The 19,714-nt window shown below is 40.9% G+C and overlaps 1 protein-coding gene across 1 annotated transcript in view; it reads right to left on the reverse strand.

Annotated features, from left to right (window-relative positions):
• Nucleotides 1–654: 654 nt before the first annotated feature.
• Nucleotides 655–19,714, reverse strand: part of LOC144753380 (SPARC-like) — a 1,082,362-nt gene continuing 1,063,302 nt past the window's right edge. The window contains exon 9 of the mRNA XM_078641095.1: nt 655–932. Within this exon, the coding sequence (XP_078497221.1) occupies nt 883–932 (50 nt within the window). The 3' untranslated portion in view covers nt 655–882. The remainder of the gene's footprint in view (nt 933–19,714) is intronic.

Here is a 19,714-nt window from a genome sequence, read left to right on the forward strand (position 1 = left end):
TGAACTCCCCAATGCCCAAAAAGCTAACAAAGACTTATACAAAGTCCAAGTCCACCCACATCAAAAACAAAGCTAGTTTTTTAGTCTTTATCTAAAATGGTGCTTGGCACGAAATACGCACATCAGAGAGAGCAAATAGCAGCTATCTTGTAACCTCCCCGCACATGAGATATTTCAAGATAAGTAAAACTCATCTTTTAAAACTAGCTATTGCGGCCCTCTTTACCCACTCCCAAGATCAATATTAATTAAAGTTTTCAGTGGTCGAAGTGGCCATTTAATCAATCTTGGCACTGTCGATACGGCCCACTCATAAAGTTAAGCGGTCCGTTCTTACAAGTGCTCTGTTCTTACACAGACTTAGTTTGCGGCCGAAGTGACCCCCTCACCAAAGGAAGTGGCCAATTTACACATGGGCTTCCCAGTCAAACACCCATGAATCTAGACTGTTTCACAGTTGAGGTGGCCCACTTCCCAGATATTGTAAATAATTATCAATTTGTGAATCTTCCTCAACACACTTCATCAAGTATAATCATGAAGTTAACACAGAAACAGATCAGTTACTGCAACTGGCAGACAAATGAAACCACACAGACACTCATGAACGTATCTGAGTGAGCAGCAGCAATAAAAGAAGGATGAGGACTGGTTACAAGGTGCTTTATTATCTTTGCAATGTTTTTGTGTTCTACATTGTTTTTGCTTTGTAGTGGCTGTTGAGTGGTGGCAGCAATAAAGGAGTTACTACAAAATAATTGCCTCTAGGTGTTGACATAAAATTAAATATTGTCTTGGGCAGCAGCAAGGTGCCATGGTGTCTCATGGCAAGCTGGAAAGAACTGATACAGGGGCACTGTCCATATGCTCATCTACAGCTCCTCATTGGTTTCCTTCTTCATGGCAGATCCTGCTTGACTCCATTTTAACAGCTATAAAGAGGTAAAAAAATCAATATTAGCATAGGTAGGTTTGTTGCATGTAAAATAATCTGATGTCAGTTTGTTTAGAGAGTCATATTTAGCCAGTTAGCTGGCCACCCTGCCTAATTCTGTGACCCTGATCTGTTGATTAGAAACCTGACACCGACTTTCTGTCCACTGCAGTCAATCAATTCTCAGGCTCGACTGATGTCTCTCAAAGATGTCTTCCTCACGCTATAAGCATTCTGTAAGAAAGTGGATTACTAGTTCAGAGGATTGAGAACCCCACTCAGATAATAAACACAATACTTGTCTGAGTGAACTCAAAAAAATCAACGACTAAACCTGTGCATAATCCTCTGGTAGCTTGGCACAATAGCATTCAGGATTGACCTAGAGGCAATTTGCAAAGTATTTATGCAGCACTTAAACAGTAATAAAGTGAAAACACAACACAAGAAAATTCCCAAGCCAATGTAGGTAAGTAGAGTAAATTTAAAATAAATAAAATGACACCAAAATAATAAAAATGTAACCAGTAGAACCAAGGTTACTAATTTTTTTAAGTTTCTGTTGAAAATATCACAAAAATGCACAAAGTGTCACTCACGGTTATCTAGTCACACTGGACCTGGTCAAAGTCACAAATTAAGGTCCACCAAAAATGAGTGCAGGTCGAGCACAGAGACCAGGTTTGTCCTGGTGAAAAGTTTAGCTTCTCAGACAGTCCAAGTCTAAATGAGAAATCTCAGCCTCAGATTTGAGTTGGTGGGATCCGCAAGGTGATCAGTATGGGTGTGAAAATAAGGTAACGTCCGAATCTTCAAGATGGCAGGACACAGGGGCGGTCACTGTTGATGCAAAGACCAGGTCGCCATTGGGGTTCTGTGTTGGCAGGAGACGTGGGCGGTCGTTCTTGATGTAAAGAGTCTGCTCACAGTAGCGAAGAGCCCACAACATCTGAATTTTCCCCTGTAGTTCAGTCATTGAAGTTTTGAAGTTGGAGAAGTACACTCTGAACCCAGCAAAGGGTCCAGGACCTGGGGGCACCTTTTGGGGATCAGGACTTGCTACACCAGAGGTCAGCAGCAGGGCTCAGGGAGGGCTCAGTTGGAGATGGTCAATTGGCAGTTACAGCCAAGTCCTTTGGAACCTTGCTGTGTCCCTGTAGCTCAAACAAGAGGTCAGTCCACTGAACCTTGAAATTGCTTCTGGGGATCAAAGGCAAGCAGACACAGTCTTCCTTCTTCGGACAGAAGGGCAGGTGTCAGGTCTTAGACATACCCTAATATATTGTTGGGTCTTGTAGTCAACTTCATATTTCATTTTATCGCTACGCCGATGTAGGTACTACTAATAGTTTGCAGTGTTACACAAAATCTTAAATAAAACAAACAATATACATGCACCTGAACCCTATTATCGAGGCCGTATGAAGCAGACAAAGGTTTTTTTCTACTGGAGCAAAAGTGAAAATACAATTATCTTTGATGATGGTCTTCACAGAGGGACTTCTTTAGTGACATTCCACTAGTGGTCATATCTTTAACGTAGAATAAGTAAAATTGAAGATCAACAACCTTGCTTCACAACCTGCTCTAGGATGTCACTTGTTGGGGCTGATAGTTTGTTATGGAGCCTAAGGGCCAGATGTACTATCATTCACTTTTGCGCATCGCACATTGGGTCGAATTGGGACTCGCAATTTGCAACTCGCAAAAGTGTATGTACAACAGTGTCTCAGACACTGTTTACGATTCCCAATGGGGTCGTAAATTGTATGCTTCATTAATATTCATGAGGAAAGGGAAATTTGCGTACCCATTGGGAATGGCTAGCACTCGCAGGGATGATGGCCTGTTGGGGTTATCAGACCACCATGTCTGTGACTGCCTTTTTAAATAAAGGAGTTTTTTTTAATACAGCCTGCTTTTCTTTGAAAATAGGATGCATTTAAAAAAGAGAAATTAAACTTTTCTGTTGCATTTTTTAAGGGCAGGCAGTGGTCCCTGGACGCCACTGCTTTAGGGTTGCTTGAGCACCTTGTCTATGTGGACATATGAATGCACAGCAGGGTGAACATTGTTGGAGCTACACATTGATATGATATTACAAGGAAACATTACCTTTACAGATCCATGAAAACTGCCTTTGAAAAGGAAAATTGAAAAGGGGTCTATGTTTATTAGCCTTTGTTGAACTGAAACACAAGTGCCCAATACAAGTTGTAAAACAGTAGTATGCTAGAAAAGAACAGGAAAATGTATCCACATTATTGCTTCAGTTGTAGGTGGAACAGCATCTGCTTTTCAGAATGGTCTGTGCATTAGCAAGCCAAAAATGGTTGCTGTTTAAATTTAATAGCCAATTATCACTTAAATATAAAGATTATTTATAATATTATAATCAGAGCCACAGCAATTATGCGATTGTGAGGCCACTGCGACGTTCACATTAATATAGATTTGTCTCATTTGCCACATAATCCATTATCTACCGCATAATCTGCAGATTTTAACAAAAAGTAATTGTTTCTAGCTCAAACGGTTCAAAAGTTAATAAAAATGCAGCGACATATGTTGGTTGCTGTGCAGTGGCAGGTCCTTTACAAAGCTGGACTGATCACCTTTCTGTTGCCTAAAGCTATATTTGAGTTTTAAACTGGTACTAATGAGGTGCAACCAATGCCCAGACAGTGTTACCAAGTTTACTAAAGAAGTTATATTATTACAAAATGTGCCGGCCTATGCCGCATAATTTGCCTTTTCTTGCTGCATAATTTGCTCAACCCGGCCACATACTTTAGCACTATCCTGCTGCGTAGTTGCAGTGACCGTAGTTGCAGTGACCCTGAATATTATTTGTAGTATTGGTAGCAGATCTAGTAGCAGCTATACTAGTAGTAGTAGTAGTAGTAGTAGTAGTAGATGAAGTAATATGAGAGCTATTGATAGTAATATGATTATCAACTTTATTGTTTGTATTATTATTATTGGTAGTATTCAGTGTAATATCAATACTAACAGTATTATTAGCAATATAGTATTTGCTACCACCATTTTGCTATTTGGAATGGGTGTTTTTATTATCCATCTCAACGGTACTCATTGCAACCCATCAACGTCCAAAACACTTCACTGTGATTGCTCTTTGTGATATCTAAAATATGTCTGGAATAAATTGCTTCTAGGGTTCTCTGATAACATAAAGATAGGCACACGGAATTAAACCATTTACTATTGCACAAAAATCCATTGCCCCAACCACATTCCAAATTTCCAGAACTTTCTGATTTCACTATGTATTCTAACATTGTGAACTGATAATATCAAGAGAAAAGCTGTAACAGACTTCATTTTATTATTGTTACTCCTCTTGAGTAACTCTAAGTGTTTCCAGTATGTTGGTGGATCACTTGATCCGAGGTAGGTTACGTAGTTGACATGGTTTCAATACTAAAATTCTGTGCTTGACAAATTGGGTCAGTGTATCCTGAGAACTAGCAGCTTTTACATCATTTCTGCTGGTGGGCTTTCTATATACATGTTACCACTTACCTACTACATATGACTGGTTGCATTTGTAAATTAATGGATAGTTGTCTAGGTCTGTCTTGACTGCCAACTATTGCCAGACCTTATGTGAGCAATAGAAAATGTGCATTCAGAAGCTGTGCTGAGAGATGGGCTTTGACTGGACCCTAATGTTGAGTGCATTGTGTGTGCCATTTGAATGGGCAGAAAATGTGTTTTACTAATGAAAAGCAAATGCTGCACATTTTTCCTTCTAGGAAAGCTTATGCACCATACAGCAGGACTGTATTGGCCAAGGTGCAAATTCAAAGATCAAGGCAATAGACCTGTTTTATTTATTATTTAAAGTTACAATAATTGCTGTATGCTTGGTATATTTATGGTGAAAGGCACATGTCAATAGGCATCTAAGGGTGTATTGTTTTTTACTGAATTGATGCCTATAGAGACATATTTTGTAATATGGAATCTCACAGATTACTGTAGTAAGTAAGTAAGTAAATGCTTTACATAGCTCGGCAATGCTGAGGCGTCTTGGTGCTTGCGTCCAATGAGTAGGCCAGAACATCTACCTAATATAGGTGGTAAAAAGCCAGGTTTTTGGCAATTTCCCAAGACGTGCCTTATTTGATTGGAGTCTCATAGAAAAAGTCATGGTATTCCAGAGCTTACATGCAAGGAAGGAGAAACTTCAACCTCGAAAAGAACAGATGATAGATGGAATGCTGAACAATGCAAACATGCACCCCCAGTCAACAGAACTGCTTTTAATTAATTGTTTTATTGTCCACTATGTCACCCCAGTTTGGACCCAGCCATCTGAAAATCAGTCTTGACCTTGCACTTCATGGGAACAGTCCAGCCCGACCTGCCAAGCCAGGTCCTCCCTGGACCAGCAGACAAGGTTCTGACTTATCAAATGTTTGCCAAAGGTCACAGCTGAAATTATATTTGTGAGGACAATGTAAGAAATTAGCTGCTTTGCTACATGGGCCTAACTTGAGAATATAACACCCACTCCTCATACTAAGGGTCAATATCTAAAAAGCTATCTAAAAAGCCAGCAGTCAAATCTAAAAAAAAATGTTTTCAACTACTTTAAAAAGTATCTAAAAGCGGGCTTCCCAATAAAATATATATTAAAAGTCTTAAAATGTATCATATTATTTGCGATCCCAAGCACTCAGAAAGCCATGTTGCCTAGAAAAAAAACTTGTTTGGTACATTTTGTTTTGAAAAGAGACCAAATTGTTCCTGCAAGGAAAAGGCCATTCTTTATGTGTTCCGAGTGGTAGACACAACTTTGCTGTTGTCCGCATCCGCAGACGTTCACAGAGGTGCACCCAATAGCATGTTTATGGAGCACAGGTGATTTCATCCAGTTTCAACAGCAGCCGCTTTGGGAGGTGTTGTATCCCACAAGTTGTCTGCAGAGCCGCTGTTCACATCATTAGGAGCTGATGCATCCTAGGTTGTATTCATTATCAATGGAATATGCTGGGGACAGCAACACTCATGGGCCTTTAAGGGGTCCAGCAGTACTTCAGTGTCTGGTGGCACAACCAATTCTGATCTGAGACATATATCCAGGATGCATGCGTAGCTGTAAAGCAAGCAGGGGCAGACAGGTTGTATGCAGTTAAGCAAGCCCAGCCTGACTGTCAAAAACTAATGCTCATTTGGTTCTTGAAGCTGAGGTGTGCTGAAGCAGTGTATCATACGCTCACGACAACGCAGCACTGGTAGTGCTGTCTTCATTCCGAGTTGAACTGGGATGTCCACTGTGGAGACGATAGAAATAAAATCAGTATTCCCTCCACAAGTAGCAGGACAAGCTGGAGCCCTCCAAAAATGCTTCCCAACACAGAATGTATGAAAGATGGTATAACTCCGAATATCATCTGAAAGGTGCTAATAAAACCAGAACTGATCCATATCAAAAAGTACGCTATTCCTTCTGTATCAGACATAGTTAAGAAACAATGGATTTGCTCCCCAAAATGCAGTGGTAAGTTAGTGTGGAGTAGTGTGTGTATCTCAGACGAGGACCTTGCAACCTGGAGATTTACCATCTCTTTGGCTGAAGTTAAGGCCACATCCTTCTGTAAAAGCATGACTTTTAGTTTGCTTAGGGAGTCAAACTTTATGTTGGAAACATTTATTGAAGGCCATAGAGCTGCCTCCCTAACTGTGACGGCAGATGGAAACAATACTTGTGTACAACAAGTGACTATGGAATTATCCATCACTAGATAAGAGTTGCCCTATTCCAATCCACAGCAACCTTGATCATTCAGGATCAAATAGCTCCCATTCAAAAGCACCCTGAATACAGGATGAATCACAGCAGCTGGAAAACCCGTCAGATAACAAGACAACTTTGCCATTGAAGCATTGCATGCCCCATGAAGAGAAATATCCTTGCAAACCAAGGAGCCGCTTAAGACATCTTCACAGTTGGAGTCACTAAGAAAACCGTCTGTGTCCCCATTTCTGCATCTAAACCTGAACGGTAATTCCCAATACTCGTGCACATATCCTTCCCCTAGCGCTTCATATCTGCCTACCTGTTGGTATTGGAGACAATATTGGAAATGAAAGGTCGTGACCGGTAGGGTGATATAACTATAGATTATCGAGTCAGTGGTTGGTGTTTCTGCCAAAGTGAAAGGTAATTGTAATACCATGGCACGTGGCCAGAATGCAATGTCTGTAATATTTAGCTCAGTACTACTATTGACCGTAATTGTGACTGTCCATGTTGTAAGATAGACATGTCTTGTATTATGTCAATTGTGGAAGACACTTTGTTGCCCAGCGAATACATTCTGGATGATAAAGTGGTTATACCATTGCCAACCGGAGCCAAAGCCTTTTCTAAATTAACACTTTCAATCTTGCGCAATCTCTCAGCGGCTTTCTGTTGAGAAATCTTCCACAGCTCTTTGAGTATTCCAAACAAAAAGCGCTTTTGACGCAGGTTCCGGGGAACTAATAAAAAATCCATGAGATCCATTTCATTTGAAAGAAGGGGCAAGTTTGTTTCACATGGGAGAGTTTTGAGGTTTCTAGCTAATCTACGCATTTCTTCCAAAATCTATATGATTTCACCACCCTGAGTGTTCTGGCTGTACATATCATTGATCAGGCCTATCGATCCTACACCCTTCAGTGTTACAGAAGAATCTAGATTGACACCCGTTTGTGTCCACAGGCCAAACCAACCAACCCTTCCAAACCAGTTCTGATGAATTGAAAGAACAATTTTGTATCATGGTTTCTAGTGTATCGTCAATAAAGTGTGTAATGTGCTGCCAATTCTCAAAATGAGAGAATGACACGTGGTGCGTTAAAATCATTTGTTTTGACTATACCCATACAAGAAGCTTATTGCACTGTTTTGTTCAGGAAAATATTTGATGTGGTATGAGGCATACTCTAAATAAACCCTCTGTTCCCATAACATGCCAATCCTTTGTCCCCCAGATAGACTGTGTGTCTATTGTGTCCTTTCAAAAGTCAAAACCCTGTATAGACAGTTGGGAAATAAAGGAAGCAGAGTATATCAGTTTGGTGTTTGCTAGCATATTTTTCTTTGAAGGTGTAGGTGCAAGCATCACTTGAATCTGATGAGAAATCGTCATAATGGACGAAAAGGCCAGACGCCGTCCGGTCTAATCTGGGCAGCTCAGCAGGTTTTGTAGAACAGGGAGAATACTTGATCTGTGTCATGTTGACATAAGATGTCGTCAATGTTTCTAATTGAAATTTCTGTTCTTGTTGAATATACAGTTGTAGATGTTTCAATAGGGAGAAGCATAATTTCATTGTTGTTTACAGCTTCCGTTTGGAAAGTGGAGTCCTCAGTCGTCATAAAGGTTCCCTCCTGAACTTCTGGTACAGTAGTGAGAGGAGTGCAGCGGCTACCCAGGAGCCCACGTGGCCTACTGTTCAGAATCGGCCCCATAGTGTAGTTTGATCAGATCAATTGAGACAAACCTTTTGTCTCTGCGGCCAGCAAGAGGTGGAAGAAGGACAGTTCTGGTTCCTTCAACAGCTAGGCCAGGTACAGGCACTCTGCAAAATGGCCCAAATTCTTTTATATGAGGCTGGGTCTGATCTTTCAAAACCTGAAAAATAAGCACATTTCTGTGTAAAGTTCTTTTAGCTACCTTTTGGCGGTGTTTGGCAGTGTTCCCAATGTGTGTAATTATAAACAGCGCGTGGGATAGTGGCTTCATGTAAAAAATGGTGACCATAATGCTGGTAACAGAACATGTCCCCAAAATTACTCATATCGTCATATAATTCATCATTTGAAAATGCAGCAGATTGCTCTGAATTTGAAACCAAATTATACACAGTTTCAATGTCCCAATCATCAGAGAAAGTACTAGAGGTGTTGATGTCATTTAAAGAAATTATGAACAAATAAGGAATTTTCAAAGTTCAAAGTTCGGTAGGACCATGTACATCATACAACACCCTGTCCCATACAATTCCTTCAGGAACTGGAACCGCAGTACTGTTCATCAGGGACAAGTCTCTTAGTTCACAGTGGGATGATGCATGTGGTTTAAGAACCAAGTTCACCAGTTGTGCTGTGGTGCGTTCTGGGTGAAAGTGTCCATTTAGAAGTAGGAAAAAGACAGTCACTATACCAATCCAAAATACCGGGAAAAGTAAGCCAATTGTAATCCATAGATGTAGCCAGCAAACAATGATGTAAGTCTCTTTCAGCCAAAGATAGAAAGCATAAACTTGAATCTTGAAAGGGAAGGGAGAGGCGGTGTCGGCAGCACAGGTTCACTTGAATCTGATGAGAAATCGTCACAATGGACGAAAAGGCCAGACGCCGTCCGGTCTAATCTGGGCAGCTCAGCAGGTTTTGTAGAACAGGGAGAATACTTGATCTGTGTCATGTTGACATAAGATGTCGTCAATGTTTCTAATTGAAATTTCTGTTCTTGTTGAATATACAGTTGTAGATGTTTCAATAGGGAGAAGCATAATTTCATTGTTGTTTACAGCTTCCATTTGGAAAGTGGAGTCTTCAGTCATCATAAAGGTTCCCTCCTGAACTTCTGGTACAGTAGTGAGAGGAGTGCAGTGGCTACCCAGGAGCCCACGTGGCCTACTGTTCAGAATCGGCCCCATAGTGTAGTTTGATCAGATCAATTGAGACAAACCTTTTGTTTCTGTGGCCAGCAAGAGGTGGTAGAAGGACAGTTCTGGTTCCTTCAACAGCTAGGCCAGGTACAGGCACTCTGCAAAATGGCCCAAATAATTTTTTGTCCACAATTTTCCCTCTCACCAGGTCCCCAATCTCTGGTATCCAGGCAGGTCTTGCTGTTACTGTTTTCACTTCCCCAGCTGGGGTGGGTTTTACTTGGAAGTTGCTTTGCAAAGGTCGGTATTCCTTAAGGTCCTGTAAAACAATCAAACGATCACTGAGGTCAAATGGGGTTTTAGCCGCCACAGTGCTGACATATAGAGGTCTGGTACCCTCATCTTTACCCCAAATGGTAGCTCATAAGGTGTACGACCCATCCAGGGATTTTCTTGGCATGTTGTTAAGTGCCTTCTGGACCCCATATAGGTGACTGACCAAACTGCCAACTGAGCCTTATACCCTTGCTGTTAAGGATTGCTTTAAGTCATGGTTTTTCCTCTCAACTATCAAATTTACCTCAGGATGATAGGGGGAGGACACCCAACCTTCCCATGGCTTAATTGTAAGCCCCAGAGCTAAACGCCGGGCCCTAGTCAGAACGTAGTGTGCCAATTGCCTATGTGCAGATAAAGACTTGCAAATCCTTTATAACAGTTTGAGCGTCAGCTGAGCACTGGGGAAAAGCTCACAGGAATCTAGAGCCTGAGTCTACTGCTACCAAGATGTACTTGTAAGCCCCGTCAGAGTATAAGAACCCGCAGCGATACAAATAGACACAAGCAAGAGTTGTGTCTAATATCAAAAAAGGTGTTTGTGGTGGACGTACTACGGTGGTGCCCTTCTTCTGCTGGCAGATGTTGCTTTTCTGGACAAAGTCCTTGGTCTGTTTAGTAAGACCTGGCCACCAATAGTGCTGCTTTAGTAGTGAAACTGTAGCAGTGATCCCTCCATGAGCTGAACCAGACCCTTGAGTGCACCTAGTATAAATCCCAATCTGCGATCAGTGTTTGGTATTACTCTATCCCCCACCCCTGGAATTTGAGCATACTGGATGTTTTACACATCTAATTTGTAGGAGTACTTGAGTGGAAAGTCTTTCGGAAGGGCTGAGCTGTTGCGCATGGCATTGACAATTATCATAGTTGCTCCATCTATCCTCGTACTAGAGCGAGTTACTGCAGCAACAGCAGCAGTGTGTATTGTTGCCTTGGCTTCTTCTTCCACCACTGAATTACCCTCAACGTGAACGTTGACACATTGACGACTCAATCTATGAATAAGATGAGCCTGTGGCAGGCCTTCTTTCAGCTTTGCCACTTGTTCCCAGATCATTGTGTGCTTTACTGTGCAACCTTTGGAATCCTTAAATCCATTCTGATCCCAATAATGTAAATATTCATCATTGACCTGCACACAGTAAAATGATTCACACACTGAGTGTGGGGCATTCATGATCCGTATTGTGTAGTGCCAATATCAGGGCTTTCAGTTCAGCCAGCTGCACCGTGCAGTCTCCTAGAGACTGTGTGTGTTTTTTTTCCAGGAAGAAACTTTTCATCCTACATGCGCCCTTTTACAATTGCACATGCCATGGCATATTGCTCTTTTGTTCCTACAGCCGGCTGGGCAGATCCTTTGGTATAAATGATACATTAATATTGATCTAGAGTCATTATTTAATTCAGCAGAGGATATTTTTGTTCATACTGTAGGAATGCCTGTGTTTGTAAAGTAGAATAAAATCTGTAATCTACATCTGTTGCAGTGAGAAAGTTAGTCAATTGGATCCATCGTGGAAGCAATGCTTTTGCATTCTGAATGCTTGTCTTTGTAACGGCCTCTAGGATAGGTACTGGTGTCACAACAATTATGCATTTCCCCTGCACTAGTACTCTCCCTCACTAAGTATTTGTTTTGTTGGTACAAAACGCATTTTTAGCATTTGTGTACAAATGTGATTCGTATGCAATATGTACTATATTGCCTTCATTACAAATGATATAGATATACCCAGTTGGTCCAGGGACTACACGGATCACCAGGTTGGTTATGTTGACACGTGTGTGTAAATGTTTGGAAGCTATCATGTCAGCCTGTAAGGAATGTAGGATATCAGTATGTTCCTGTGTCCAATGGTTCACTGAAAAATCAGATCTAATTAAGTCATGGAAAGGTTTCACCCTTTCTACGTAATACAAAATGAATGTCCTGCCAAAATTCAAGAATACTAAAATGGACTGTTAGAATTTGTAGAGTCTTTGGAGGTTGGAGCAGTGAACATTTTTCTAAAAATTGTGCCGCCAGGTTTTTGCCTTCACTCGACAACTCGTACCCTAGAAATAGGAGACTGGGGTGGGCAATTTTAGATTTTTTGTAATTGAATTTGTAACCCAGGTGAGCAAACCCAAGTATGATGTGGTTCACACTGACCAAGTGTTCCATTAATATATCATCCATCAGATAAATGTCATCTACATAGGACAATGCCTCCTCATCAACATTTTGAAGTAACTCTGTTACCCTGGCTGAAAACAACCCAGGGCTATTCTTATACACCTGAGGTAATCAACAAAATTGGTTTTAAGAGCCTAGCACTCAGAATGCTGTCAAATATCTGCTCCCAGGCTCAATATTTTGGCAGAGAAATCTATTTGAGATATCTAGTATTGTTTTGTATTTTTTCCGCAGAATAATATTAATCAGTGCATGTGCATTCTGTACTGAAAATGTGCGCATGGATGCATTTAAATTTCTATAATCTAAGACTAGATTATATGAATTATCGCGTTTCATTACTGGAAAAAAGGGATTATTCATAGGTGAGATGCAATTCTCTATCACACTTTGGTATTCAAGTTGGTCTAGGATCTCCCTCACTTGTTTCTTTGCCTCGTGTTTAATCGGGTATTATCTCTGGGGTAGAGGAATTGATTTTAATGGAATTTCATGATGAGGTGACTCATCATCCCACCCCACATGATTGCTGTAAAGTGCAGGAGCTAGCGCTAATGCCCACTCCTGTGGGTTTACATTTGTAACTGATTCTGGTACAAGGTGGGAAAAAGCAGTTAAATAACTTCTTCTGCCATTGGGCAATCCTTCACGAACTCAGGTTGCGGATCCTTTTCGACCAAAAAGAATATCATAACCATAGGTCAGGTTCTCCCAAAAAAGACCTTTTACTTTCCTGAGTATGTCCCCCTCCATTTGGAGCGTTATTTTGTATGTTCTTACTCTTATATCAAGTGTTTCCACCATGATATGTTCACTCAGCGCTACCACCCCCACATAATCCATCAGGTTCTGGCAAGCTATTGTGACTTCTGCCACGCTGTCCATTCCCCTTTGAGAAGCAGGGTCCTCAGTATCCTGGGCATGTCTAATGTTAATCCTGGATACCTTCTTCTTTTTAAATTGAGGTTTTGAAGTCTTCTGTTTATCTTCATGTTTAATGATGTAGTCCAAAGTGTGATGTGTCTCCCTTTTTGGCTTAACTCGCTCTTCCGGTCTGTAGTCTGATCGATCACCTCTCTCAGATCGCTTTTCAGATGTCTCCTGAAGGGAACGAGATGAAGGCGTATCAGCTATCTGATACCCATAAGGCTTTCTAATATTGTCACGGTTTCATAAATTGTATTTTCGTTCGGCGTATTCCTGTTGAGGAGACACACCCCATGAATATGTTTATTTTTTGTTTATTATTCCATTTCTTGCTTGAATAATCGGGTCCTTGCTTAGAGTTATCTCTTTCAGATCTACTCTTAAATATTGGTGTCAAAGGTTTGGCTCCCAGATTATCTCTGCCTAGAGAGGCATATGTATCTTCGATAATCTTAGGTAATAAGTGCTACAGCTATGCAGGAGTGAATTCCCTCAGGTGTTGGTGTATAGCCACCGCTGCTGCCTCCCCTCTTATGTTATTCAACATAATGGGAGATACCTGGGAAAATTGCCCATCAGTTTAATTCCCATATCTAAGGCAGGCTCTGCCCTGTACTCAGTCTGAATCTGTTTCAGTACATCTGGTATGACTGCTATTGAAGGGGTACCATGTGTTCTGGTGTATATGGCAGCGATGATAGTACCACAGGTGGCACAATCTTCTAACTGGGAGCCATCCCGATCGGCAAGGACATTTTCTGTATTCTATGTTTTTCCTGTGGGCACGTATGGGGAAAAACTGCTTCAAGCTATGCTGTTTTTTGTGCTATACAGAAAAGGATTTGCTCCAGCTGGTGAGAACCTTTCCCATAACGACATTTAGTGTTTGAGGGCTAATGCCTGCAGTAGGTATGTGTGCTTGTATAGCCTGAGCAGCCCCCATAGGTTGGACTGTCAATGTTCTCATTACGTATTGTGTTAGATTCCTGTACAGTTTTACTATATCTCTGTAAAGTCAGTGCATTCCTGCTGATGTTAAAGCAGCAATGTCAGGATGCAGTGTGTATAATGCTAAGACCTGCCAAGTTGCTTCTTCTCTGCTGTGCGGACCAAGTCTCAGATGGTCTGTGGTATGGGGTATGGGGTAGGGTGCGGTTAAACCAAATAATATGCTCTTAGTAAGTTAATGGTACTTCTAAGTCCACGTGTGGGAAATACTCATCAGGCGGTTCATCTTCAATGTATTCAAGAAATATCCTTGTGTGTGCATCTATAACCCAAGAATAGAATACATCTATCCTTAATGCTTTGTGTGCCTCAACCACTAAGGTAACCTCACCATCCGTTGCCAGGAGGCTGTGCTGTAATAATTTCATGGTAACTGCCTGTCTGCAATTTTCTGAAATATTAATTCCAATTAACTGTTCTCCAACATCCTCATCTAGTTGTTTGGCCATTGTTAAATCAGTAGTATTTAGCCAATTCGTTATAGAGATATGGTGTGCACAGTGTGGGAACCTTTTATCCTCCAAGCTTGAATAACCTACAGCCAATACATAGGGTATGCTTACTCAGCTGAGGCAGATTTGTTTCCCTGCCCACTACAGACGTCTCCGCTTAAAATGTTAGTAGAGGTCTATTTTTTATAAAGTATGTTATGATTTGTTATTAACTGTCGATGTAACTTTGTGGTATTTGACTCATAAAGTTTTGTTTTAAAGTATTTGTTCAAAGATTTTTCTTTGAAATGTTAACATATGCTTGTGTGAAGAGGAGTCTTCACGTTCTAGAACAATAATAAAAAGACTGTGAACGTTCATTTTTAGTGTGGAAATCTATTTCTACTTTTATTTTTTATATACCTTTTTCTTGATTTGTGTAGACGAATAATGTGCATGACTGAATAGAATTTATAGAGTAACGCAACACGCATTCGCCATAACGTACACCCAGGGATTTCCCTTTGACTAAGTTGTCACTGTACCCTGTTCCCTGGTGATAGTGGGGTACTCTCTCTTGAGTTTACTTGAAAGAACAGCCTTGTGCTGGAGAGTCAGGTTTTGTGCAGACTCACTAGTTTTTCCTCTAAAAAACGAAAAGTCTTTATCCAATCATTCAATGGATACACTAAAGACCTTTGGCTTTAGTGAGGAGCAATTGAATAGGATTCTGAGCTCTAATCGAAGTGGAAACAATATAACAGTGATCCCCACAGGAGGTGAAAAATGGAATCAGCTAGTTAATCTCAAAAAGAAAATTGTCAGGACAGAATTGCATGCGGAGTTCATGACACAATATGTGAGGGGGGGTACCATACCGATAGGACTCCAGATCCGCAACGAACCAGGGCTATTTATTGATAATCCAAAATTCCTAGAAACCTGGACGTTTATATGCAATAGATGCAGCAGAGATCTCATGCTGCTGATAATTGAGACAGCTCAGACCACCATTCTAATAGAAATGCGGGAGATGGAGGAATTAGAAAAAGTCCTCCTAGAAAGTAATGCAGTGGAGGAGGCCAAAAAGAAAATAGAGGAAATAAATCAAGACATGAATGGGTACTGCGAATATTTAACAAACCGCAAGACTCAAAAGCTGAGGAAGGACATTAACAAATTCACACAGGAGACAGTATATCCTTTCCTGAGAAAAGACTATTATACCGAGAAGCAAGAACATAACAGAAATGGAGGCCCTAGAGTAAAATTCCAACCCAGGAGGCCAAGACACCTAAACTTCTCAGGTACCTCGGAAAGCAGTGGGGAGGAGGAATTGCCCACCAGAGAGGAAGAGGAATATGCAGGCCCCAATAGAGACTATGAAAAGGCTTTTTTAGAACAGCGCCCACAGAGAAATCAGAGAGGGTTCCACAACAGAACAAGAGGACCATATACGAGGAAGCCAGCACAAAGGGAACAGGAGCAGGAATATCAGCAGAACCAGGCCCCTCAGGAATACAAGCGTACCAGAAACAAGGTGTATTGGCGATAGAGTCTACACCCATCATAAATGTATCTAGTAGAACACTTACCCTGGTAGAACAACAAGTGTTAGGAATGGGTTTTAATTTTGTACCAACAACAGGGATTAATAAATTTCAACTAGAAAAAGATCTAAGAGCATTTTTTCGAAAAATAAGGCTACGCTGTTTCTTTGAGAATAGACCAATCAGAGAAGCACCTAATGATTCAGGACTAAGGGCAAAATCCACCTTCACCCCCAGTTTAGGTATGGTAGATAAAAACTTAGAGATCTTTGAGGCAATGGTGAAATTAGAGGTAGGGAACCTACTCAGTAAAAAACATTTCCAAGAAAATGACATCAGCAAAGCACAAAGGGATGCGATCGATTCCTTGTCTAACGACACCCAAATAACAATCAAACCCGCGGATAAAGGCGGTGGGGTTGTAGTTTTCAACACTGAAGACTACGACCGATGAGTGGTTAGTCTTTTGTCCAATGAGCTGCATTACAAGAGAGTTTCACAAACTAGACTCAATACCCTCAAAAAAGAGGTGGAAACACTACTGCTAGAAGCAAAGACTAAGGGTGACATCACAGAAGAGGAATGGAAGTTCCTAAGTAATACGAATCCCAAAACACCAGCCTTTTATGGACTACCAAAGGTCCATAAAAGCATAGACAACCCTCCACTTAGACCTATAGTGGCTTCTATTGATTCTTTATTGGAACCCCTGAGCAAATTTGCCGATAGGTTTTTAAAACCTCTAGTGGAAAAACAGAAATCATACATCCGAGACACATCGGACATGATTGCCAAAACAGAAGGCATAGAATTTGATGGTGTAAACGAGATTATGGTGACTCTCGATGTAGAGTCGCTCTACACCAATATTCCGCAAAAGGACACCATTGAGGTAATCAGGACTATTCTGGAAGAAACAGATATTGAAGGAGGTAGCAAGGAATTCATAGTGCAATGTGTCTCTATGGTACTCCTTAATAACATCTTCCTTTTCAAAAAAGATCTCTACATCCAATGCAAGGGCACCAGCATGGGCGCTACTTGTGCGCCGAGCCTGGCTTACATTTATGTTAGCGTATTTGAGAACAAACACATCTATAACGAGGTCAGTCCATATTATGAAAACATCCGAAATTGGACTCGTTTTATAGATGATATCTTCTTTATATGGTCAGGGACAGTTGATCTTTTGGAAGACTTCCTCACATGGTTGAATCTAGGAGATGCAAATCTCAGATTCACTGCGGAGTACAGCCGAACCAAGGTAAACTTCCTAGACATAAGTATAAAGAGTGAAGATAAACAACTGAAGGTGGAGTTATTTAAGAAAGAGTCAGACCGCAACACTGTATTGCACTATAAAAGCTACCACCCTAGGAGCCAGAAAGATTCAATACCCTTCGGGGAGTTTCTCCGACTAAGGAAAAACTGTACTAACGTGGAGGACTTTTACCGTCACGCAGCAGAGATGAAATTAAAGTTCAAGGAAAGGGGCTATCCGAAAAAACTCATAGACCATTCCCTAAAAAGAACGAGGTTTTACGATAGAGACTGTCTATTAACTAAAAAAGAGAAGAAGCAAAATAATGAAAAAATAGTTATGGTAAGCCAGTATTCGGCTGTGGTGAATCAGGTTAAAAACATAATAAACCATAACTGGAAAATCCTAAATGATGGGGTAGAGACTACCTTAGAACGTCCACTGTACGCCTATAGAAAAAAACAAGAATCTGAGGTGTAGTCTGGTACACACCTACAGAGATGACGTGGTAGAACGACAAACTACCATAGCAGGAACAAAGGCGGTAGGGAATCACCGGTGCGGCAATTGCTGTATATGTGAACTCTGTATGGTAACAAAAGAAGTCAAACTAAACGGAGCCACACAGAAGATCACTACATTAAATAACTGCAGAACAAAGAACTTGATATACCTGATTCTGTGCCCATGCAATCAGGGATACATAGGTGAAACGGGTAGGGAACTCCGGTTACGGATAGGGGAGCATAAGTCAGCGATCAAAAACAACAAAGAAAATGCACCATTGGTCACCCACTGCAAAGAACAAGGACATAGTGTAAAAGACATTAGGTGGGTAATCCTGGAGAAAATCAAAGAACAAACGAGACTGGGAGACAGTACAAAAAGAAGGAAACAACAGGAGCAATGGTTTATGATTAAGTTCGATACCATTAAACGGGGCCTGAACTCGAGAGAAGAATGGGAAACCCTAATTTAGAATGCACTTGGAACCAGAACCACTGGGGGAAAGATATAGATAAAACTATTCCCCACAAGACCTACCAGTAGGTTGTATCCATTTACCTTACTGAAGTATGTTATTTTTCTCTAATAGTGACAAAATGTAGAGAGTAGCAGTTATCATAAACGTAGCAAATTCAAATCAATATGTCAACATGGTTCAAAATAGAAATGAAATGGAACCCCAAGGGAAAGTGTACACTCTAGGACCATTGTACCAAATAGAATGTGCTCTCTTTTCTATATATATGGATGGAGTAAGATAACATTATAGATAAATGAAAATAACCAGGCACATATAGGTTACGACATAGATATATCTAACTAAGAGGGTGAACCCATTCTATAATAGTGAGGACCACTCAAAGGGCGTAAAATAGAGTAATCATTGATTACACTAGCACTGGAAAGCAATGGGGTCGATAAAAGTGTAATAGTCACTCAAAGGGCGTAAAATAGAGTAACCAGTGATTACACTAGCACTGGAAAGCAATGGGGTCGATAAAAGTGTAACAGTCACTTACTAAATGTATTGCGCTAAAATATACAGAAAGCGTAATTTAAATAATTTAATTGGCAAATAGAATGTTTTGTTTATTTTAATAAACAAAAGATACCCTCTTGGAGGTTAGCTAGGAACATGGAAGAGCCTAAAGCGTCATACATCATCCACCTAATTAGATAAATACACCACTCTAAGATGGCGCCGACACAAGAGTATCTAAGTAGAGAGCAGGGATCATGCGCGATCCCCAGCTGAATGCAATTGAAAACGATCTGCACGAGATATAAACAGCACGCCTTCCACGGTTCCTTACAGAAGGAGAAGAACGTGGCAGAGGCGATACTGAAATCCTGAGCAGGTAAGCAGCAGGGAGGTGTGGATAAAGTTTAGCACCGCCAGGGCCACTTGACATCTTTAAGGAATTGTTGATATTAGGGAGATTAGGCGAGCGCCCTCTAAGCCCACTGTGTCACATTGTTAAGAAAGATGATGTGGGGCAACGTAATAAGAAATATTTGGCCATATGCGCGATATCAGGGAAAGCATAGGGGCGCCTGCACAAGCGTACGATCCTCAGGCAGAAGTAAGGACTGTCCATGACAGACCTCGGATATAGGGCGGAATTCTCACGCATACGCAGGATAGGAGGGAAAAGCACACGAGTGCTACTTCAGTTAGCAGAAGTCTAATTAGAAGTAAAGGTGTATTCGGGATAGACTCCAGAAGCGCGCAGAAGCAGGGCGAGATAGCGAGAGCTAGCAAGCAAAGGGAGGAGAAAAAAATGAAAGCTAGCAATTACATATGTTAAAGTAAGAGAGTGAGTTAATATAGTTAAATGATACACCTAATAAATAGAGATCAATCTTCAGTCTTCACTTTTCAACTCTTATTAGATACAATACAAGACCCTAAACTACAGTAGAAGACTGGATTAATATAAATATAGT

The sequence above is a fragment of the Lissotriton helveticus genome, chromosome 5_1 (genome assembly GCF_964261635.1).
Source record: "Lissotriton helveticus chromosome 5_1, aLisHel1.1, whole genome shotgun sequence".
Lineage (NCBI taxonomy): Eukaryota > Metazoa > Chordata > Amphibia > Caudata > Salamandridae > Lissotriton > Lissotriton helveticus.